The following is a 24,654-nucleotide window of genomic DNA, read 5'->3' as shown; positions in this document are numbered from 1 at the left end:
CAAGCCAGGGGGCGTGGCAAATGTAGGACGGATTCTCTCACCTAGCCCTTGGCTAGTGAGGCAAACTGGCTGCCTGCAGTCTCCTGTCTTGGCTCTTCCTTTTCTTGCCTGTCTGCAATCTCAAACTGAGGACCATTCACTCTCTCTTGGCATCTCCTGGCTCTTCTCCTTCCCCCCTTCCTTGGAGCAAAATTGCATCTCTGAGTTTTTTTGCAGCTGCCTTTCTAGACATAGGAGGGTCTCCCACTAGCTTCTGAATTAGCTGCTGGTCAGCTAACTTCTATTTATCTCAAGCCTTCCACCTTCCCCCCCCCCTCACCTCAAGTCTACCCTCCTGAAGTAAGACTGAAGTAACTGCTTCTCTGCATGATCAGTTGGCTTCCACTGAGGGACTCTGTGTGAAAATATCTTTTGGCTGTCAGGCGCTTGTAGTGACAAGACCAGAAGAAGCAAGCAAGTCTGGCCTGGTGGTTGAACCTTGCATGAAGGAGGAGAATTGGGGACTGCGGTTTTTTTCTGGTTGCTGAGGATCTGCCCCTGTTGGTATCAGTATAAGGGTCTTGTGGGGTATTTGAGTGTCCGCTGTTCCTTCCTGGACATCTAGACAACCTTCAAGAAGTGTGAGCTGTGCTTTCTGGACGCTTACCGCTCTTCGAGAAGAAGTTGGGTCACTGAGATTAAGTGGCATGGCTGGGCATTTGGGTCAAGAACTGGGCCGCTCGTATGCATTCCCAGTCCAAAGCCTCCACAACATCCCTGCTGTGCCCCACCATGAAGCCACTGGGGGCTTCCTCCCTGAGGCCTTCAGCGGGACAACCTCTGGCTTTGGGTACAAGCCTGACTATGGGCCGCAGGGAGGGATGATGGAGTCCCACCCTGGTGGTGGGGAGACTCCTCGCTGGTTCTCCTTTCCTGCTGGCGGGGATCCCTGGAGTCACCATCCTGGGGTGGTGATGGGGTCTTACATGGTTCCTCAGTCTGGGGAAGCCTGTCCAGGCCCAAAGTCTGACATCAAGGTGGAGCAAGACTTTGAACAGCCAGGGCCCTATAACGGGCACCCCTGGATTCCTGGAGGATGCCTTGTGCCTTCTACTGTTGCTCGCAGCATCCCTGGCAATGGTGGGGAGACAGCCTCACCGGGCAATGAGCCCCAGTCTTCCAGCAGCCCTGTTAGCCAGCTTGTGGAGATGAGCAGTGCTGACAGCAGTCCCCAGAGTGAGGGCAGTAGGAGCCCAGGTGGGCAGCTGCCACCTAGAGAAGTCAAGGAAGAAGAAGGCAGTGGAGATGAGGTAAGTGTACTGTGGAAGATGAAATAGCCACTGATAGTCTATCTTCTGTGAATTCCTAGTGGTAATTGCCTACAGTGATTGAAATGCGAACTGCTTCAGTGATTGAAATTAGCTCCTCCAGGGTTGCAGGTAGTGGTGGTATGTAAACTGCGCTCTTCACCTACCCCCAAAGAAAGATGATCAGGTGTTCTGCAAGTGGTCTGCGAGATCACCGGACCTAACTGTGACTTCTTTCTTTGGGGGTACGTGAAGAGCACAGTTTACATACCACCACTACCTGCAACCCTGGAGGAGCTGAAAATTTCAATCACTGAAGCAGTTCGCATGATAACTCTAGACATGCTGCAGAGCGTCTGGACTGAACTGGACTATTGCATTGATGTTTGCCGAGCAACCAGAAGGGCGCCCATTGAGTGCCTTTAATGCTACCCTGTACCACATGAAACTGAATGAAATCCTGCATCTGAAGCTACTAACTGTGAAAGATTATTACAATAAAGTTGCATGTTATACCTGTTTGAAATCGGGGAGTGTTTTTATGGACACCCTGTATTTTCTCCAAATAAAGTTTTTGATGGAGTTAATTTTCAAGCATGTTTAGGACTGCAGCCTTATTTGACTGTCCAGTTTATGATTCAGTGGTGGGTCCCATAACAGGGCACAGGGAGGGATGATGTGCTTCCACTCCCACTTAACTCTTGTACCTCTTTCTGGTGCTGCCCCTGTGAGAAATGCATTGCCAAAAATGACAGAGCTGTGCACTATAGAATGTACAGTCTAACAGGAGAGAGATGCCAGGCTGAGGATAACATGGGGTATATTTGGTCTTTATCATCATATCAGAATGGTTTCATTTTACATAGTATCTGTGTTAGGGTGCAAAGTTTATTATGTTAATCATGCAGTTCAGCCTCACAGCAACACTATGAACTTGGCTGGCCAATGTGTCCCTATCAAAAGGGATGCACTGAGGCTGAAAGTGAGCCTCAGACCCTCTCTTAAGTTCATAACTGTATAGGGATTTAAACCCTGATTGTTTTGATCCAAAACTTGAGGTTCTAGTGTCTAATTGTTGGCCTTCTGTTTAGTTCTTGCAATATCTCATCCTTGAAGTGGGATATTAAGGAGAGCCTTGCTGGAACAGACCACAGGTCCATCTAGTCTAGCTTCCTGTAACTCATAATGGCCCACCAGATGCCTGATATTGCACTCAAGTCTCAACAAGATACCTGTATCCTGTTGCCTCTCCCTTGCATCTGACATTCAGAGATAGGCTACCCCTGAAACCTGGAGATTGCACATACCCATCATGGCTTGTAACATGTGAAGGACTTTTCCTCCAGAAATCATCCAATTTCCTTTTAAAGGCATCTAAGTCAGGTGCCATCACAACATCCAGTGGTAAGGAGTTCCACAGATTAATGCTCTGAGTAAAGAAATATTGTGTTTCATTTTGTTGATTATAGCTGTGTAGGGTCTATGGATGGAACAGTGCTATGGTCTTTTTCCACCTCCTTCTGGGTTTCCAGATCAAAGACTGATATTATTAGGTGGGTGTGAGTCCCAACACTTATTTCTGTTTAGAAATACAGGCTCTGACTGCTCCCACTCCTTCCAGATGTTACTACGTACTACATAGGACTACTACATACTACACAGGACTACATACATACATAGTTACCACATAGGAAAGCCTTGCTGGATCAGGCCAAAATACATTTAGGTTAAGCATCTTTCTCCAGCAGTGGCTGTCCAGGTACATCTGGGAAACTTACTAGCATGGCATGAAAATGTTATGTTCCTCTCCTGCTATATGTTCCCAGCAGCTGGTGTGCGGAAGTGTACAGTGTGTGAAGATTGTAGAAATTATGTCTAATAGCTCTAGTCAGTTCTCCATCAATTCATTCACATGCACCTGTTTTGAAGCGATCTAAGTTGTAAGAAATATGTCAGTCCTAAATCCTCATGTTCCTTGCGTGGTCCTGAGGTTTATGAAGGAGAAAGGGGGGGGGAACACATTTTCTGATCAGTTTCCCCAAATCATTCATAATGTTGTGCATTCTTGGTTATCCCATCCCCCTCACTGAAAAATCTGAAAAGGCCTCACTGAAAAAAGGCCTTTGGCCTTTCTCAATTGGAAATGTTCTTGAACTTCCAGCTCTTTGCTATTATTTTTGTGTTGTCCTATACTTTTACTTGCTGTGTTTCTGTTGTAGGGGGGAGCAAAAGCAAGCCTCTCACCCTGGACTGATGGGGAGCTACACTTGGAAAGATCCCATTCTGCGGCTGCTCAGGGGAAGGTATTGTATTGGCAACCTTCAGTCACCATACGAAAGACTATGGTATCGCACTCTGAACTCTTTTAATGAGTCATAGCTCATGAATATGTAGCAGAGGAACCTGTGTTAGATGTTGCTTGATCCTGGTATATCTGGTGTCATGAGGAAGAGAGCATCCTAGAGCAATGCAGAGTGTTTTGTTGTTGTTGTTTGTTGTTAACTTGCAGTATGTGTGTGCCTCTTTCACTGCATCACTCTGAGGTGCACACATGTCCAGATAAAAGGAAATGATTGTTAGGATAAGAGGCAGAGCTTTCAGACTGGCTTGAACTCAGAAAACTAACTACTACTCATTTCCCATTCTTTATATAAGGTTCTGCAGATAATCCAGTAGCATGAAGAGGGTCATAGATCAGTGGCTGAGCATATGTTTTGCATGCACATGGTCCCCATGTTGAATCCCTATGCTGGGCTGGAAAAAACCCTGGAGAACTTGAGCAGAGTTAGATGCTCAGTAGCCTGACATGATATACATTTCCAAGTTGTGGGATGGAAGAGAAACAAAAGATTATGTTGAAAATCAGAGAAGTGACCAGAGTGAAGAGGGAGCAAAGCTGAGCTGGGCAAAGATGAGCTAACTCTGCATGTGTCTGGTTGGGTAGGATGGAGGAGTGAGGGTTAACTTGTAAATCACTCTTAAATTTGGAAATCTGCTGTGGTTCCTATCTTGAAAGCGATCTTGGTTGAGATGCTTATAGATGGTCACCTGCCAAGGCTACATCATCATGAGCAATCTTTGAGTAAGCTGCAAGAAGGCAGAATTGTTGAGAATAGGGGCTCTTTGCTTTGGAATGTGGGGTGTGGGTGAGTTAATAGCTTTCATCTAGGTCTGCTGCTTGAATCCACTAATATACCTCCATTGGTGAACTCTTAATAGATAACTCTCAAGTCTCTCATCTTGTTCAAGCCTTTAATCTGAGAGGGGCTGGAGCAAGCAATGCTGGACTCTTAGATTCACCCTGTGATTTTTTTTTTCTAGGCTCCTGAAGGGAAAGATGGGTCAAGCCTGCCCAGAAATTCCCTTGTGCACTTCTGATTGCCTTTCTTAAATACCTGCATATTTTTAAAAAATGGATTAAAAATGATTATTTTAATTCTTGGAAACTTTAGTGTCTGCGAGGCTATTGCAAAGTTCCTAAAGCTTTGGGAGAAGCGTTTGGGTGACTCATTCCTATCCCACACTTTCTACTATCCTCCCATCTTGTCAAGCTGTGCAAAACCAATCATTGTAACTGGCAGTGTTTTCATTGGTGATTAGAAAATGAAAGAGCGTGACTTTGAGTTGGCCAGCTAAATTTCAAGTTGGTTTGGGTGCATGGGATGGCCAAATTCTATTCCCGAGATGTGTATGCCAGGAACATTACAGTTCACATTCCCTTATGATACACATCTGGTCCACATACATATGGACCCCTTGTGCTCAGCAGTGGGCCTCCTGCTCCAGTATGTGAGACTCCGTAGATTGGGTGTATGACCATCACAGCATTGAGTATCGACTTCTAGATCTATAGTAAATGGACTTTAGTTCTGAGTTGGCAGGGCTGCTCTTATGAGAGAATAGGAGCGAAGACTTGAAAACTCATGTTTACCTTCCAACAGCTAACCTGGAGATTCAGCATTTGTGACAACCCTCCCCCAGCAGGTGTCTTACAGTTTCTCCTCTCCCCCCCAATCCATAGCCCAAGAGCTTGTGCAATAAGAGGAACATCTCCATTTCAAACTGTGCCACTTTCAACCCTGTGGATAGCCCTGTCTCTTGCCTCCCTTCCCTGCTCAGGGAAACCTAGGAATGTCAGCTTCTAAGCCTGGTGGATTTGCAAAGCAGGCTGGTAGCACCTTGGTTGCTGAGGCTCTGGCCCTGTCCTTCCAGGAGTAGAGCATATGGGAACATGACCTCCATGCAGAGAAAAGTGTCCCAGCACCCATATAAATGTTACCAAGTGGTGGGGGCTTGGGAACCTCTGTTCCCCAGTCCCCACTGAACCCCCAGAACACCTGTTTCTGGTGTACATTAAACCAGTTCCTACAACTACTACAGGGTTTTTCCTTCCTGAGTTGAAGTTCCCTATTGAATCAGATTGTGCTGAACTGCTGACAGCCAGCAAGTGTACTTCCAGCATTCTCAGAGAAACCAGATCACTCTGGGGTCCTGAGTGGCCACTTCTGCCCTCTTGATCCCAAAGAGTTGGCTAGAGTGGCCTTTTCAAATGCAAAGCGTTGTGGGATAGCCACCTGTTTCTCAGCACAAAAGAAGGCTATGGGGAGCAAAGTGGAGGCAAACAAGCTTAGCTACAGAAGAGAAGTTGTCAGCACACCAATTTTCAAGGCTGGGCCATCCAGGATAGAAAGGATTTCTTGAGGAACATGCATTATGCTAATGTAGCCTGAGCATCCTCTTCTCTGAAGTATCTTTGCAGCTCCTTCAAGGTCCCATTTTTTTCTCTAGCACATTGGAGAGAAACTTTTCTCTCCCCTCCCCATTTATCAGCTGCTGTTCTCATTATTTTGGTATCTAAGATAAATGCTTGCAACTGGAAAGGATGGAGGTAGAGCACTGGGTTCTGTAGGATAAAAAAATAGATCCTTGGGGGCCCAATCCTATCCAATTTTCCAGTGCCAGTGCTGCTGTGCCTATGAGGTATGCACTGCTTCCTGTGTTGGGGATGCAGTCACAGAGGCCTCCTTAAGGTATGGGAACATTTGTCCCTTTACCCCAGGGCTGCATTGTGGTTGCACCAGTGCTGGAAAATTTGAATTGGATTGGGCTGTGGGTCACAGTGGGTGAGGGTGTTGAGTGTTGAGTTGCATTCTTCCATGGTGTCCTAGAACTGAGCCCTGGGATTGAAGAACAGTCCCAGGCATTTGTGGTTGGTGCTGGATGCACGAGGAGACTTCTGTGAGAGAGGTTTCACGCTCATTCCTGAAGTACTAAAACAGCAAACATTTTACCTTCTTCCACTGTTCAAAGCTTTTGGGTGTGAGCACACATGGATTGAACTCTGTTTTTGCTGTCTGTGTAATGTGTGGTGCCCTTTTGGGTTGGGGGAATGAAGCAAAAAAGTGGTGGTGAGAAAGTTTCTTTCTATGCCTGGATTTCCTTTTGCGATGGAATTGATACCTACCCAGAATGAGTGCTTCACTAGGAGCCAGGAATTTTGCATTACCTGCATCTGTGAGGTTTTGTATGGTGTTTGGTGTGCAGTGTTTTGGCCATGGGGATTTAAATTCTGATACAACTGTTGCAATCTGAATTGGCCTTCAGCAGGGTTGCCAACTCTATTTCTGATCTTGCTCCTGTGCCTTTGACAGCAGGAGCTGTTCAGAGATTAAGCAGTTGAAGCTTTTCCAGCCCCTTCATCTCTATGTTAAGAAAAGCTTCACCTGTTTAATTTCTGCACATCTGGCACTAGTCCTAGGTACTTCCTCTTTCTTCCCCCTCCAAAAAACAAAACTTGGAGCCAGTTCAAATAAATATATTGGAGGTATTCTAGTTCTAACATCTGTGTAGTGCTTTGAGTGTTAAAAAGCACCTCACATGCACTTTCTTGAGGTTCTCCTTGCAACCATCCTGGAAAGTAAATAACTTATCCTCACAGTATTGCAACAGGGGCTGAGATGGAGCTGTTTGCCTCAAGGCTACCTAGTGAACTCACTAGGTTAGATATGAACCAGGGACCTCTAGGTTCAAAGCTAATCTCTGAGCACTTCCTCACTGCCTGGCTGAAACATCTCCTGCCTGTGATCTTGAAGTTCTGAGGACCTTCCTCTCCCTCCAATCCAGCCATCTTCTAAAATGCAATTGTTACTTAACTGGCCTATGTAGAGGGAGTTTCAAACCTGTATTTAAAAAAAAAAAAAAAGGTTTAAAGCACATGATGGGTTTTTTGTAAGATGTTGAGTCACATTCCTTGCTAGGCGAAAGAGATTCTATCTGTGATAGAAGCCAACCCCCACCCAGAGATATCGGGCACCTGGGCCCTCTTAACACTGAAACACCTGCCCAGAGGCCCCCACTAAGCCTGGGGTGGGCAGTGGGGGGCGGGGGGTATGGCCACTGAAACTCTCTTTGAAGAGGGTCTGCTCTGATTTTGCTAGCCCTGACTACACCCAATTTTTTACATTAAAAATTCAGTACCTCCCCCCCCCGGGAATTGCAATAAGGCAACTTAGAAAAAAGTAATTTATTTTAGAAAGAAGAAATTCTGTACAACACAATGCAACCCTAAATTGTCCTTTATTTCTTGTTTTTAAAATTTAATCACATAGAAAATACTTGTATTCTAAAAATACAACATGCTTTTTAATTGATCCTCCCAGGTGAGGGAAGTCTCTTGGGATAAGTTTGCACCTATCTTTTCAATCAGCAGTAGTAAGTTTGGCAGTAAGCACTTGTGGACTTGCCCTGCTACCACTTGAGCAGGGAATTAACTGCAGCTGCGTTGTCCCTGGACTGGAGAGGAAAGTTGTGACTATCCCATAATTCCTTGAAATTGGTAAGGAGGGGTGAAGGATTTGGTTTTTCAAAAGTGCCCTCTAGTGCTGTGGTGTACACATTTGTCTTGATACTTACAACCATTTGATGATCCAAGGGTGATTCCAAACTCCGCTTGTAATATAGAATTGCTGTGGTTGGCTCATTCATTTAAGAACATAAGAACAGCCCAGAACCCAGGAAAAAGGCAATATACTTATTATTCAACACGACATAAAGTATGGTCAAGAATAGATATGTGTTGGATTACAGCAACGACAGATATATTCGAAGCAGAAATATTACCAAACACCTTCGCGGATCATAATCCAATCAGTTTAAAATTTAATAAAGCTCAGAGGAAAGGGCTCTGGAGATTGAATACTACTGATATGAAAGATAAGGACTTTGTGAATTTAGCTAAAGAGGAAATGAGTTGGTTCTTTAAAATAAATAATCATCCAGAAATGAAACCACAAATTATCTGGGATACAAGTAAAGCATATTTTAGAGGAATTATGATGAAATTCTCAGCAAGGAAAAAAAGGAGGGATAATCAACGTATCAAAGAACTAACCTTAAAACTGAAGAAGAAAGAGCAGGAGCTCCAAGAGAATCCATCTAGAGAAGAATTAACCACTAAAATACAGAGACTTCAACATGAGATCAGAATTATACAAACAGAAGAAATGGAGAAAAAATTAAAATTAATTAAACCGAATTACTTCAAAAATGCAAATAAACCTGGAAGATGGCTAGAACATAGATTGAAAAAAGAATGACAGAGGAACTTTATAAGCAGTTTGATAGACGAAAATGGAATTGAGAAGTATAAATCTTCAGAAGTTAAACTTATAATAGAAAACTTCTATCAGCAATTATATAAGAAGCATAATGTAGATTCTGACTTGCAAAAGGATTACCTATTAAAAATAACATGTTAAAACTAACATCAGAACAGAAACAAATTTTGGATCAGAAAATTTCCATGCAAGAATTAACGGAAGCGATCAAAAGACAGAAAAATCAGAAATCCCCTGGACCAGATGCAATTCCGGCAGAGTATTATAAGATATTTGAAGAGATGATACAATTACTGTTTAAGAATTTGGCTAATGATATCTGGGAAACGGGAGATATACCGGACTCATGGAAAGAAGCTTTAATTACGCTAATACATAAACAAGACACAGAAAAGAAAGAAATTAGAAATTATAGGCCAATTTCTCTTTTGAACACGGATTATAAGATTTTTGCATCAATACTGGCCGGAAGATTAAAGAGAGTCCTGCTGCAAATAATACATCAAGATCGAACGGGCTTTTTTCCAAAACGACATTTAAAAGATAGTGTGAGAGTTATTATTAATATAATAGAATATTTTGAGGCACACCCAGAGAAAAAATTAGGATTAATTTTTGTAGATGCACATAAAGCATTTGACAGAGTAAATTGGAACTTTATGATACAACAAATGTACCAGATGAATTTTGGACCAAAGTTTATAAAGATATTAGAGAAAATATATACTAAACAGACTGCAAGAATAAAGATAAATGGTGATATAACAAGAAAGACAGAAATCCAACAGGGAACAAGACAAGGATGTCCTTTATCTCCATTATTATTTATTTTAACTTTGGAAGTATTGAATAATATAGTAAGAAGAGATGAAAGAATTGTTGGAGTGAAGGTCCAAAAAGAAGAATTTAAGATTCAGGCGTATGCAGATGATCTTACTTTTATTCTGGAGGATCCAAAGCAGTCTTTAAAATATTTGATAGAGAACTTGACAGAATATGGAGAAATGGCAGGACTGAAGATAAATTATGATAAAACGAAAATATTAGTGAAAAATTTTAGAAAACAAGGGAAACAGCAAATACAGGAATTTGGTATTAATATTACAAATGAAGTTAAATATCTGGGTATTATCTTAACAGATAAATCCAGTGAATTGATGGAAAATAATTATTTAAAGCTAATGACGGAGATCAAGAAGGATTTAAAAAGATGGAATAGATTAAATTTATCACTGTTGGGGAGAATAGCAACAATTAAATCAAACGTGTTGCGGAGAATATTATTTCTATTCCAGACAATCCCAGTGATATTAAAGAAGGCATTTTTTCAAGATTTGAATAAAGTGATGGCTAATTTTATTTGGCAAGGGAAAAAAGCTAGAATAAACATGAAATTGCTACAAGGTGTTAAAGAATGAGCCGGCCTTGGAATGCCTAATTGGGAAATTTATTATTACGCAGCAGCAATGAATTGGATAAAGGATTGGGCAGAAGCAGAAAAATCTAGAGAGTTAAAATTAGAATTGCATGATCTGCAGATTGGTCCTCATGCCTTTATGATTTATGGCAAAGCCAAGTACCATAGCTATCTTAAACAACATCTGATAAGAAGGGCACTGTTATTTGCTTGGGAACAAATAAGGTATAAAATTTATGAGAAAATTCCGAGATGGGTTAAACCACTAGAAATCAATACAAAGCCAGTGTGGTTACAGGATTCACAAAATAAGAGATATGATGACTTATTAGATGATAAAGCAGATCTCTACTCAAAAGAAGAATTGTTGGAGAAAGGGATTAAACTGGATTGGCTGATGGAACTACAAATTAAAACAAGATGGTTGAAAGATAAAAAAAGAAGGAATTTACCCAGAGGAGACGGAATTTGATAAAATATTTTTATCAAATAAGGAACATTATATTAAGAGGATGTACCAATATTTGTTAAGCATGAAAATGGAAGATGAATCGGTAAAAGAGGTGATGATCATGTGGGCAAAGAATATTGGACATAATATAACAATGAATAACTGGGAACAACTTTGGAAAAGAAATATGAGGATAACTAAAGCAGTAACAATGAAAGAAAATATCTATAAAAATTTTTTATAGATGGTATCTGTCTCCAGATTGGCAAAAATGTATCCCGGTATGTGCAACAAATGTTGGAAATGTAAGGAGGCGAAAGGATTTTTCTATCACATGTGGTGGCTTTGCCCTAAGGCAAAAGAATTTTGGGGAAAAATACATAGAAATATCCAAACTATTTTTAATTGTGTTATACCTTCGAACCAGAATTGTTTTTATTGAATATTTTCCTTGAAAGCTACAATAATGATTTCAGACATATTTTGCTATATGTAATTATTGCAGCAAGATTAATTTATGCTAGGATGTGGAAGAATTCAGAAATTCCCACTATAGAGATGTGGATCAAGAAATTGTATGAAATTATTGAAATGGATGTTTTGACTGAAAGACTGAGTGATGGCGGGATGGAGAGAATGCAGCAATTATGGAACCCGTTATATGAGTGGTTAGATATGAGTGTGAACTATTTAAGTGATGAAGATTATAGAAACAAAATAGTATTATCTACAGTTCTGCGATTCCCTAGTGTTTTCCCCTTTGTATCACCTTTAACATGTGTATTCCTGATTTTTCCTATACCCATATCTTAAATAAAATAAAATATAAAAAAAAAAAGAACATAAGAACAGCCGCACTGGATCAGGCCATAGGCCCATCTAGTCCAGCTTCCTGTATCTCACTGATAAATTAACTGATAAATTAACCTTTGCAGTAGGAATTTCTTTTTCACCCTAATGTCTATTTATATTTTCTTAGAAGTATATCAGGACTAGCAGCTATATGTATGACCAGATCTCCTCCATCAACCTGGTCCTCTTACCTTTTACCCTTCTCATAAGAACAGCCCCACTGGATCAGGCCATAGGCCCATCTAGTCCAGCTTCCTGTATCTCACAGCGGCCCACCAAATGCCCCAGGGAGCTCACCAGATAACCTCATTCTGGTGCCCTCCCTTGCATCTGGCATTCTGACATAGCCCATTTCTAAAATCAGGAGGTTGCACATACACATCATGGCTTGTAACCCGTAATGAATTTTTCCTCCAGAAACCTGTCCAATCCCCTTTAAAGGCATCCAGGCCAGATGCCATCACTACATCCTGTGGCAAGGAGTTCCACAGACCAACCACACGCTTTTCACATGACATCTGCTTGTTGCCACTGAATCGTTGTTCTGAGTTTTCCAGTTCATCTGTCTCTTTTTAGAAAGAAAAGGTTCTGCTGGTGTGGGGGTGTTAGAACAGATCAGCAGTGCAATCTTTGCCAGCATAATTACCTTAATAAATCCTCTTCAGTCTTTTTTGAAGAGGCACAGGGGAGGGGGACACATGCATGTCTGTTTTGGGGCACCTTCACTAATGTGTTTCCTAGCGAGCACCATTTTAGCACATTTAACTGATCTTACTTATTTGCAATAGACTGAAAAAGTTAAAATATTTGTACAATAGTGCATTTCTGAAAGTCTTTGTGCAAATTTAAAAAATACTCTGCCTTTCTGATCTGTGCCATTTTATCAACCCTGTTTTGCCAGTCTTTTAATTTGTGCTAAAACATTTGCATCTTCATTAAAAAAAAAATTATTAAAATAGTAACCATTTGTTAAAATATTCACACTGTGGTGCTTAAATGAAAATGTATAGTGCAAATAAAAATGGAAAAGTACTAAAACATCACTGAGAAGGTGTGCTCAGATGCTTTAATCCTCCTGCACTCCCACTCCACGCCTCCTGATGTAAATGGGACATGGTGGCGAATGCACATTTTGAGCAGCACTGTGTTCTCCTCTTCCTTTGGAAGTTTGGAAAGTCTCTTCCAATTCCACATAATAGCAGAAGACTTACTTACTTAGATCCTTGCACACATTTGGATTGAGCAGTAAGCACTCTCCATCAATTGCAGCAGTTTCCTCTTCATCCCATGACAGGTTGATGACCATTAAGTCTTCAATGAAGGTCTTTTTTTTTAACTTTCAGTAGCCAACCAGTGGTGTGAAGCAGGATGGTTTTTTTGTTTTGTTTTTTTACTTCTTTGAGGGAGCTCGTCCTAGGTGGATTTGCCTGCTGAGTTGTCCCCTGGGCAACTGCCACAGAACTCCTGTATGTTCTGGAATTTGTTTTCAATTCACAAAGGGCATTAGCTAATCCTGGTGGGTTTCACTGTTTCATGTGTTCAGTGTGCGCGTGCATATACCCTAGGTTTCTCCCAGCCCTGTGGCTGAATGTGGCAGGAGAAGGCTCAGGATGGCAAGGTAGTTTCATGAACGCTTGTTCACCATTACTATGAACCTTGCTGAGGACCGCAGGGTTTCCTGGAACTCAGCTTGAAAACCACTAGTGTATGGTTTGAGTTAACTTTGGAAACTGTATTCCAATGGGAGGGGGGAATGTTCTTCCTGTTGTCTAGGCCTCTTCATAATGCTCATTGAGTTAACTGTTGTATCTTTCTTTAGCCCCAGCCTCCCTGTGCACAGGCTGTCTCCTCCCCATCGGGAACTTCTACACCTGACGACAAAGCGGTAAGTGAAATTTTCACTCTTGCTGTCACAAAGAAGTGTGTGTCTCTTGCCCTTCGTGAAACTCTAAGCAGCACCCAAAGTCAGTCATACACTCCGCAGAGGGAGCCATAGTTCAGACACAGAGCTTGCAGAATGTGCCCAAATTAATCCCTGTTCTCTTCAGATAGGGGTCTTTTCCAGCTCTATCTGAAACCCTGGAGAGCAGCCATAGATCTAGATGTAGATCAGTGTTTCTCAACCAGTGGTATTTATTTATTTATTAGATTTGTATTCCGCCTTTCTTCCCTGAAGGGCACCCAAGTACCACCAGTGGTACTTGAGGTGATGTCTGGTGGTATTCACAGGACACCTGCTTCCTGGCAGCAAGACCAGAAATGTGACACAACAAACAACAGTAGGAGACTTAGCTCAGCAGAGCTCCAAAACATGCTTTTCTGTGCTTGAAAAAGCCATCCCACCCACCCTGAGCCTCTTACTGGTGTTTGTGTCATGTTGCGTCTGGCCCCCCAACCCAGAAGTAACTGGCAATGACACCATCGCTAGTTACTTCTGGTGGTTCTTCGAATAGGTGGACCATGTGAAGTGGTACAGCAGAGGGCAAACATTGAGCAACACTGACCTAATGGACCGGTGCTCTGATATTTGGGGTCAGCCAGCATTTCTCAACCACTGGTACTTGAGATGGCATTTGGTGGTACGTACGCACAGAACCCCAGACCCCTGCCACCTGGCAGCGAGACCTCCAATGTAGCAAGCAGTAGCAGGAGCCTGGGCTTGGCAGGCAGAGCGCCACCATGCACTTTTCCCACAGTTGAAAAAGCTCTCCTGCCCACTCTGAGTCTCTTGTTGGTATTTGTTTCATGGCCTCTGGCCTCCCAATTGAAATGTAACTGGTGATGATATCATCGCCAGTTGCTTCCGGCAGTACTTCCAACAGGTGGACCATGTGAAATCATATGGCAGGGGACAAATGTTGAGAAACACTTGTACTGTATGAGGCATATGTTCAGATTATCATGTTTGAAAGAGAAGAGTTTGGCCAGTGCTGCACAGCAAGCCAGTGGCATTAGATCACAAGAAGAGCTTTGCTGGAGCAGGTCAAGGGCCCATCTAGTCCTACTTCCTGTATCTCACAGTGGTCCACCAGATGCCTCTGGGTCCACCAGATGCCTTCACTGGCCCTTTTGGTTCCAAGACAGCTAGCAATTGATATGAAGGGAAGTGCTCACAGAAGCAAGAAATAAGTGTGGCATAGGAGGGTCCCATGATGATGTAGCACCAGATGAAATGATTTTACTGCTCTGCTGCTGTGATTTTTCGTGTCCTTGTCTGTAACACAGACAAGTGCACATTCATGCAGACATGCCCTGAATTGAACTTGGAGCAGTATTCTGAGGCATGCTTGTGTCTCATGAAAAATTAAGCCACCATGCTGCATCATTCTGTGCCTGTTGCTACATAGGACTTCCTGGTTCTAAGAATATCTCCTCCCCAGTCTCTACCAATATATGATAAATGTTGTTGTTTAAAATAATACAGGGGTTTCTCTTCAACAAACACAGTTCTAAATGCATGTTTTTCCCTGCCAAGAAAAATCCAGATTCTCCTGTGGGATTCTTTGCCACACAATGGCAATGGTTTATATAGCTTTTAAAAAAGAATTGGACAGATCCAGAGATTTGATTTGGATTTTAGTAATTGTTGTAAATAGCCTCCACTGTGAGCTGAGACGGGCTCTTAAGTATTTGAGCCGCCCTGGGTCCCTTTGGGGAGAAGGGCGGGATAAAAATAAAGTTTATTATTATTATTATTATTATTATTATTATTATTATTATTAGAAACTAAATATTTAATGTCCCACTTAATATTCCCTAAGTAGTTGACAAAGCAAAAGGAATGAGACTATGGTTCCAGATACAAGGAAGGTATCTGAAAATAACCACTAGAAAAACACTACACTGGGGTTACTCAGTTACTCTCCCCCACTGAATACAAGAGCTGTCACTTTGAAGGGGGCCTCTGTTTGCGGAGGTTAAATATTAAAGAACCAGTCACTATAAGCCATGATAACTAAGTAGAACCTTCATGTTCACAGGCAGAATACCAAATGCTGAGGGCATGTGGGAGCAGTGGCTGTAATTACTATTATAAATCTCCCAGGGTATCCTGTTGGTTACTGCCAGCTAGACTAGATGAGTGTCCATGCAAACAATTCTTATGCTACTCCTGAGCACAGATATTTCCCCCCCCCCCCAAAAACAGGAAATTCAAACATTCCCCCCACTACCACAGTGCATTTGAAGAATGTGAGATTGAGAAATGGGCTTCTGAGTCCTCTCCTTTGTTGGGGAGGGGTTCAGGTACACCTTCCCAACCTTGGGAAAATTATTACTAGCTCTGATGTGCCCTCAGGCAGTCATGCTCAAGCCATTCCTTGGTTCCAGGGAGTTGAGTAACAACCCATTTGTTCTTTGCTGATTGCCTTGCCCAAGGCTAGACTGAAACAGCCCTGCTAAAGAAAAAGAGAATTGGATCTGCAGCCAGCGCTAATTTCCTTTCCTTACATTGCCTTGTGGGCAATGTTACAGAGACAGATTGGGGATTGTGTATTTGCCTGACTGTTCCAGACAAAGGGGAGATCCAATGGAATAGGACAGATGGGTGCAGGAGCCAAGATTCCAGAGGGGCAGTGAGGACTGTTGGACTGGGGTTCTTCCAGTTGTTTCCAGAATTCAAAGACTTTGAGCTTTTTTGCTCAGTTGCTTCTTTGGATCAAATGTCTCGGTTATCAGCCATTTAAAGGTCTTTTGGTTGCAGTCCTGAATGCACATGCCTGGGTGTAAATTCCAATAGTCTAGTAGTTGAATTTGCTTCTGAGTAAACATGCAATGGATCATGCTGTTAAAACCCAGGCATTTTAAGACACTAACATTAATTCTTAGATGAAACGTAAATATTGGTATAACCTCTGTTGGTATATGCCTCATTAGAGAAACTGAAGAATCAGAGCAGGTAGGAGGATTTAATTATTCAACGAAGGCGGCTTCTCATTTATATTGCCTTATCCATGAAAACATGGAGAATATGGAACATTTCCAGCTTCAGTAATCTACCAGAAGCAAAATGGCTTCAAAACTAACATGTGGAAGATCTTGGCATCACCGTCAATGAATCTTTTGAATTAAGTGTGCATTGCCAGCTTCAATCACTTGGTTCTGTTTGACACCATGCAAAAAACCTCTACATGGATGTGTGTTGTTGATGATAGCATTTAGATACTGCTTTTCAACAAAAAAAAAGCGGTTTACAGAGATAATCAAAGAATGAAATGATCCCGTCCCAAAAAGACTCACAACAGAAAAATATGAAGAAAAACTAGTAAATGGCCCTTAGAAAACATACTCCACTTGGGTGGACAGTTACTCCCCCCCCCCCCCAAAATATAAGACCAGCTTCATTTGAAGTTCCTCTTTGCCTAGTTAGCATAGCACATAGGAACATGTTCCTGTGTTAGGGTATGCAGGAAGTTGCCTTATACCAAATCATGCCATTGGTCCATCTGGCTCAGTGCTACTGATGCTGACTGTCAGTGGCTCTCCAGGGTTTCAGGCAAGAACCTTTCTCTGTCCTACCTGGAGCTGCCAACTGGGACCTTCTGTTTTATTTATTTATTTATTTATTTATTTATTTATTTATTTATTTATTTATTACAGATGCAGGAAAGGAAATAGGTTTAACTTTGGGTGGGTACAACACAGGTTACACATAAGGTTTGGCGCCAGATTCCAACATACATCATTCAATTAATTAAAAAAAAGATAATCATCATCAGTACAAAGGCTATCATATTTATCAATATAAAAAATTGACTTTTACGAAACACTCAATCTTGTCTAAATAAATTTGTCTACCCAATCATAAAAAAGCTTCCAATATTTTCTTACTCTATCTAAATCTCTCTCTTTCATTCTTTCTGTTAAAACTTCCATTTCTGCTACTTCATAAATTTTATCTATTAAATTTTCTTTAGTTGGCACATCTATAGATTTCCATTTTTGCGCAAACAATATTCTTGCCGCTGTAACAATACAGGTGTTTCTTAGATTGGTCTTTAATTTCTGATGTCACATTTAGGAGGAATATTTCTGGTTTGAATGGTAATACACAATGCAATATCTCTTGCAACACTTTATGTATCATTTTCCAGTATTTCTTTGCTTTTCCGCAAGTCCACCACATATGATAAAAAGTTCCTTCTACCTCATTACATTTCCAACACTTATTTGATAACCCAGAGTACATTTTTGCTAATTTCTCTGGTGTTAAATACCATCTATAAAACATTTTATATAAATTCTCTTTAAAAGACACTGCTTTAGTTATCTTAATATTTGTATTCCAAATTTGATTCCAGTCATCCATCGATATACTGTATCCAAAATTTTTTGCCCAACGCACCATTGCATCTTTAACACCTGGGACCTTCTGAACGTGCTCTACCACTGTGCCACAGTCACAATCCATTAAGGGTGGCATATTCCCAGGAAGTGGGGAGACTTAAATTTAGGCTGCCTTGTGCTCGAATTAAGAAATGTATTTGCAGATTAACAAACCAGAAATGTAACTAGGTTAAAAAACCAGCATGCAGATTGTAATCTGTGGCTGTTATGTGTGCCCAGGTGCTTGAAGTGCAATCATTCAAGTGAATATATGCTGTAAGCAAGTGGTGGCTTTCAAGAGGATATACATACAGAGTGAGCCCATGTGCATGATTGTTACCTGTCATGGCCTAAATGCACATCTGGACAGATTTTGAAATGTGTGAAGCGGCTCTTGCTATTAGAAGGAACACTGTTATATCAGGGTGAAATTACTGCCTGCTAACTCTGGATTCAGTCCGAAAGGGAAATAATCTATATACTCCAACAGCTCTGACTTGGCAGTCATAGTTACAGCAATACCTTGACTTTCATCTACTTGACTTTCATCGCTTTGCTCTTTCAACCGTTTTCAATTATAACCACATTCCAAATTTCATCTGCCTGTTTTTCGCTTTCATCCAAACTTTCACAACATTCATCAACGTTCTTATGTATGTTTTTCTTTTATTTCAGTTTCACATGCATTCATGTGTGTGATAAGTTATTTATGTTTTGTTAAGTGTAAGATATTGCTGTACTGGAACCCGTCCCTATTAAGTCTTTTGGAAATAGTTAGCATTAGGAACTGAAGTAGCTTGGGGCAGAGAGATGGGAGTGCTGGAGCTCTCCTGGTTAGTGTCCTGCCTTTTAATTTGAAAAAAACCACTGGCCCTTGGGCAGAATCAATGGCAAATCATGGGCTAAGCCTGTCAGTCTGCAGTTGACTGGTTTTTTAGCTGTTAGCACACCCAACATTGTCTTAGGCTGCAGCCTTATACACACTTACTTGGAAGTCAGTCCCATTAAAATCAGTGGGGCTTACTTCTGAGTAGAAATGCCTAGGATTGTAAAATGTGAATGGTTGGCAACCCTGGAAGTTGGGTGGGATGATGGTGGAGGAAATAGTGGGGTTTTATGACCTCTATGTTGGGACAAAGAGCTGTAATTGCTGTTTTTTGGGGGAAAGGGTGGTACATGGTTTCCTTTATCCTCTACAGGTTGGAGCAGAGAAACTGAATTTTAACATGAACCCATCTTTCCCCTTGATTTTCCCTAGGATGTTCCTACCAGTGCAGAACTAGAACAATTTGCCAAGGAGCTGAAGCACAAAAGAATCACCCTGGGCTTCACTCAGGCAGATGTGGGACTGGCCCTGGGTGTCCTCTATGGTGGGTATCAGAAGGGTGTTGAGTGAGGGAGCTTGAAAGCTGCTTGACACTGCAATGAACTTATTCTCCTTTTCCAGAAATATGGTGGTGGAGTAGAGGAAAACTTTTTAAAATGGAGGGGTCTGGTGGAATATACTGTAGGCCTTGTCTCCTGTGCTCTGTTGCTCATGGATCAAATCTCTCTGTAGTCCCAAAGACTTGATCTATTTAATCTTTGCTGTCCTTCATATAAGAAGTGGAGATAAAGGGATCCTGATCCCTCTCCTCTCTGTTAATGTGTGAACAGCCACCTCTGTAAGTGCAAACAATTCTTTCTTTGGGGTGGGGAGAGAATTCTCCAGCAAATTGACCTAAATTGAATTAGTTTAGTATGTGAGGTTCCAACAAAGAGCTGACTATATATTGGAGAGATCATCTTTGAGCAAGCATCTTTGTAGTTGATTAAGGCTGAAATGTACCTGGGAGTAAGTCCCAATGAACTCGGCCGAGTTGAATCGAGATGCACAGGATTATGCTTTAAAATACTCTTAAAATCCATTGAATCAATCAGACAGATTAAACTTAATGTGTCCAGTCTTCCTCATGTCATTTAGTGCAGTTTCTCTGTGGGTTGGGACCCACTAGGTGGGTCGCGAGCTTATTTCAGGTGGGTCCCCATTCATTTCAATATTTTATTTTTAATATATTAGATTTGATGCTACCATAGCATGTAACTGCATTTGGGGAAATGTTACAGACCTGTACTTTTAACAGACTACTATGTATATGCTTTTAACAATGATAGTAAATAGGACTTACTCCTGGGCAAGTGTAGGTAGGATTGCAGCCTAGGATTGTTAAAAATTTCCCCGCTCAATGATGTCACTTCCGGTCATGACATCACTTCTGGTGGGTCCCAACAAGATTCTTTTTCTAAAAAGTGGGTCCCGATGCTAAATGTGTGAGAACCACTGATTTGGTGAGTTGCCAAGTTGAAAGTATTCAATGGATTTTAACGCTGGAGGGGTGGATTCCACCTGCTGTACCCCTCCAGTGTTCTCTCCCAGGTTCTGGTCTGACTTTCCCCACGTGTTTCTCCCCTGTTCAAGGCAAGATGTTCAGCCAGACCACCATCTGCCGCTTCGAGGCCTTGCAACTTAGCTTCAAGAACATGTGCAAACTGAAGCCACTCTTGCAGCGCTGGCTAGAGGAGGCCGACAATAATGAGAACTTGCAGGAGGTAAGTTAACCAAGGTGGGAAAGGGTGGCATGTCTTAGTGACTGAGGGTGTCATACTGTCATACTGTCAGGGCAGTATGTCTTGTCAATTGTCAAAAAACCGATGGTGTGCCTTGACAATTTTAGTGTCAGTGTGCCGTGACGTAAAAAAGGTTGAAAATCGCTGATCTAAAGGATCTTTTCCACCTGGAGATGCCACGGAATGAACCTGGGACCATCTCCATGTAAAGCATGTGCTCTATGACTAAGCTATGGCTCTGTCTCCCATAGAACTTAAAATTAACTATACCATGGAGGATTGACCAAGAGCAAAGACAAACAGTAAGGGAGGATGGAAAAATAGAAGCAAGATTAGCTAATATGTAGAGAATGGGGAACAGTCAAGAGGTTTTTTTTTTTTTTTTGAGGGAAGAGGGAACTGAATGCAGTAGCAAAGCAGCCTGAAGAGAAAGATTATTGCTGATGTGATGGAAGGTGGGGAATGGTAATGGGAGTTGAGAAGGAATAGGATTGTGGGGGCACATGCACAGGTTAGATAAATTACTGGGGGGGGGGAAGAAGGAAAGTACTTAAGAAGGTAGAGAGTTGTGGGGAGGAAGAATATGGGTGATGAGTGGAGAAAATTCTCACTCTTGCTTCCTTCAAATTCCACCTCCAAAAACAAAAAAAACCTTATTCTGTGAAGCTTTGACATCACCCCCAGTAATCTGCTTTCTTACTGCACGTGTATGCTTACCTTCCATAATTGCATAATCTTCCCCATCTCCCCTTGCACCATCCCCCTCTGCATCTTTTGTTCCCTCCACTTTTCTCTTCCCTTTGTATGTTTTTGATTGTGAGCCTTCTGGCAAGGACTGATCTTCTCTTTTGTTGTCAAGCACCAGGCACATTGATAGTGCTCTCTAAGTAGTTAAAATGAACAACTGGCACAGTTTCAGTTTTGTAATTGAAGGAGATAGGGGTGGTGATGGAGGGAGGGGTATGAAGGCATCAGAGGTAGAGAGGAAGGTTTATGGGTGTGGATCAGGGTGGTATAGTGAATTAGATAGTAAAATGGCCAGATCAATAGAAGAGAAGAAATAGCCTTTTGGGGTCACTTCTTGAAGTGGCTCAGAATGCATTCAGAAGATCTGGTCTGTGATGCCTCCTTCTGGCTGCTGTGAGAGAGGCCAGGGGGAGAGAATGGAAGGCTCTCACCGCTGTGTGTGTGTGGTACTTGTGGTCACCAAGCAGCCTCATTGAATACAGCTCTCCTCCTCTGTCCAGCAGTTGTGCTCCATGGAGTCAGCCATGATCCAGGCTCGGAAACGCAAACGTACCAGCATTGAGACCAATGTGCGGGGCACACTTGAGTCTTACTTCCTGCGCTGCCCCAAACCCAACCTGCAGGTGATCTCGCAGATTGCTGATGACCTCAGTCTGGAGAAGGATGTGAGTGGCCCCATCTTGCTCCATCTCCCCAAGGTCCCACCACCTCATTGCTCCTGGAAAAAAAAAAAAGGCTTCCACTGTCGGAAGGAGCAGATCTTGAAACTGTCAGATGGGTTTAATTGTGGCACAGTGCGCTGCTTATAGAAAATAAGCTTTCGCAATTAGAGTCACAGTTCCTTTTTACGTACTGTATTAAATGTGGTCAAATGACTACAGATGACCAGATTCCTACTTTGCAAGTGGTAAACTGTTGTGTCTCATTTCTTAGTGCTGAACACTGAATGTATGCTTTTGATTTTAAACTATTTTGTGACTTGTGTATAGGACCACTAGCAGGATCAGACCAAAGGTTGTCATTTAACATATTGAGTATCTTAAGTATCTGTACTCAAAAGGTCCATGTAGCTGTCATGCCTAACCTCAGTTAAATTAGGGACTGTGCAGTTACTGACTTGAGTCTGCTGCAAGTCAAATTTATGTGTTAAGCCTGAGCTATGGAATTTGGAAGGTGGGAACTTTTTCTTTCATCACTCTCCATGCTTGCATTTTTAGAAATTTCTATCCTGTCCTCTCTTTAATCACCTTCCCCCATCCATGAACAAGTAGTGAATGTTTGTTCTTTTCTTATAGGAAAGTTACTGACTCCTTAGTCTCACACTTAAAAATGTGTTTATATCCTGCCTTTCTGTTGGACAGACATTCAAAGCAGCTGACATGAAACAATATTTTTGAAAAATTAAGCAAATGTTGACTGATTGGGGAAGGGTCATAGTTTAGTGGCAGAGCTGTGCTATGGAGTCCACATGCTATGGAGTCAGCATGTTTCAATCTCTTTCAACCCTATTCAATCTCCGGTATCTCCAGGTAGGGCTGGGAAAAGACCCTTGGAAATCCTTGAGAGTGGCTGCCTGTCAGTGTATACCATACTGTTCTTTTTCTCAAATTATTTAGCTATCAAATGACAAGCACAAATTATACCTCGTTTCTCAGATGTGAACTGAGACAATCCATTGACATTCACAAGATGCGGAGAGTACAAAAAGTATGAGTGACTCATACCTCTGATATGCTGCCTCTAGTGCAGGGGTCTCCAAATCCCGGCCCGGGGGCCAGATGCGGCCCGCAGAGTTCCTCTATCCAGCCCACGGCCGGCCTCTGATCCCCTGAGAGCCTCTGGCCTAGTTGACCAAACACAACCAGAGTTGTGCTTGTGGGATGGGGAAATAGGGGTCCATTTAAGTGTGTGTGCTTTATTTCTTGGGCTGTGTTAATGCTTGGAGAAATCCTGGACATTTGAGCCCATTCATTCATTCATTCATTCATCTAAGTTCCATCTCTAATGTGTTTATTTAAATTTCATATTTAATTTTTTTCCCCAACCCTCGACACCATGCCAGATATTTGATGCGGCCCTTTGGCCGAAAAGTTGAGACCCCTGCTCTAGTGCAATGTTCCATGGTAGAGCATGCAGATCTCAAGAGGGCGAACTGCCAGATGGGGAGGAAGGCATAGCATGGAATATTGGTACACACATGTGCTGTGATGGGAGGACCTGCTGTGGCAGTAACATATGTCTTCTGCCTTGTTTCCCACCCTTGCAGGTTGTTCGTGTCTGGTTCTGCAACCGTCGCCAGAAGGGCAAGCGCAACTTAGGAGCCAGCTCTCGGGATGAGTATGACAGCCCTCCTCTACCACCACCCTTTCCTCATGGCTCACTCCAGGCTCCGCCGCCTGGTCTCAGTCCTGCCCACCACCAGCTAGCCCCACCACCTCAAGGATACAACACCGCTGCCTTTACTGCTCTCTACCTCCCCCAGTTCCATGAAGGGGATCCTTTTGTCTCTCCCACATCCAACCCCGCAGTCATGGGCCATCCAATGCATTCAAGCTGAAGAGTTCAGTGGCAAGCCTCTCCCTTCTACTTTTAAATTTGTTGGGCATCTTCTGGCCACTTTCTGCTTCTTAAATTTTTAACTGGGAGACGCTTTAGAAAGAGGAGAGGCTAGCTTTGTCTCCTTTTTCAAAAAAATCAGGGATATAGTTTCTACTGTAATCATGGTTCTATATTGATTCTCATTACACTTCCTTGGTATAAGTTGCTTCTAGAATCCACAGTGCTTTAAAATAAATTCCCATGTCCTACAACCATCAGTGTCTCCAGGAAACCTCTACCTTTGTAAATAAGGAGATTATGAAAGAACATGTTGACTTCTGCTAACACCCTCCCTGAAAAAGTACCTGCAGTCTTCATGAGGCATATGATCCAACATAAGTTACGCACATTAAAGCTCTCCAGTTGTGATCAGTGGAACTTGGAAGTGCTTAATGATATCTGGTTCATGTAAACAGCAGATGAGATAGTAAAGCTATTACTGGACTGTACTACTTGAGAGAGTGTCTGGTGAAATTGCTTCCCCATAGCAGGAAAACAAAAATCACTAGAGAGACCACTAGATTTCAGGGGGAAAAGGCTGGGCTAGAAGTTTGACTTAGTGTTTACCTCTAAGTTTCTATTTAGAGTTATCTTTCTGTGGATGGGGTCTAAAGAGGTGCAGTCTAGGGGGAATATTTTAGAATGTGGGCTACTGTTTTGGATGGACTGCCAAGAGATAGATCATGCCTGCTGTTTACAGAGCCTCTGTGCCTGGTCGCAAAGTTCTAGAACGACCAGTCCCAGCCCAAGCCTGCA

The 24,654-nt window shown here is 42.2% G+C and overlaps 1 protein-coding gene across 1 annotated transcript; it reads left to right on the top strand.

The window, feature by feature from the left end:
- Window positions 1-686: 686 nt before the first annotated feature.
- Window positions 687-23,857, top strand: POU5F1 (POU class 5 homeobox 1). The gene is made up of 6 exons (XM_066613461.1): window positions 687-1,289; window positions 19,205-19,316; window positions 20,405-20,535; window positions 21,801-21,965; window positions 23,567-23,675; window positions 23,727-23,857. Exons 1-6 carry the CDS (start codon window positions 687-689, stop codon window positions 23,855-23,857), a joined length of 1,251 nt encoding a protein of 416 aa, XP_066469558.1.
- Window positions 23,858-24,654: the final 797 nt, after the last annotated feature.

Source organism: Tiliqua scincoides, chromosome 2, assembly GCF_035046505.1.
Source record: "Tiliqua scincoides isolate rTilSci1 chromosome 2, rTilSci1.hap2, whole genome shotgun sequence".
NCBI classification, from domain to species: Eukaryota; Metazoa; Chordata; class Lepidosauria; order Squamata; family Scincidae; genus Tiliqua; species Tiliqua scincoides.
This window is presented reverse-complemented; position numbering and strand designations above follow the sequence as displayed.

Coding starts and splice junctions, on each gene's coding strand:
- POU5F1 (XM_066613461.1), top strand. CDS start 687: ATGGCTGGGCATTTGGGTCAAGAACTGGGCCGCTCGTATGCATTCCCA. Junction 19,317..20,404: donor GGCCCTGGGTGTCCTCTATG/GTGGGTATCAGA, acceptor CCCCTGTTCAAG/GCAAGATGTTCAGCCAGACC. Junction 20,536..21,800: donor ATAATGAGAACTTGCAGGAG/GTAAGTTAACCA, acceptor TCCTCTGTCCAG/CAGTTGTGCTCCATGGAGTC.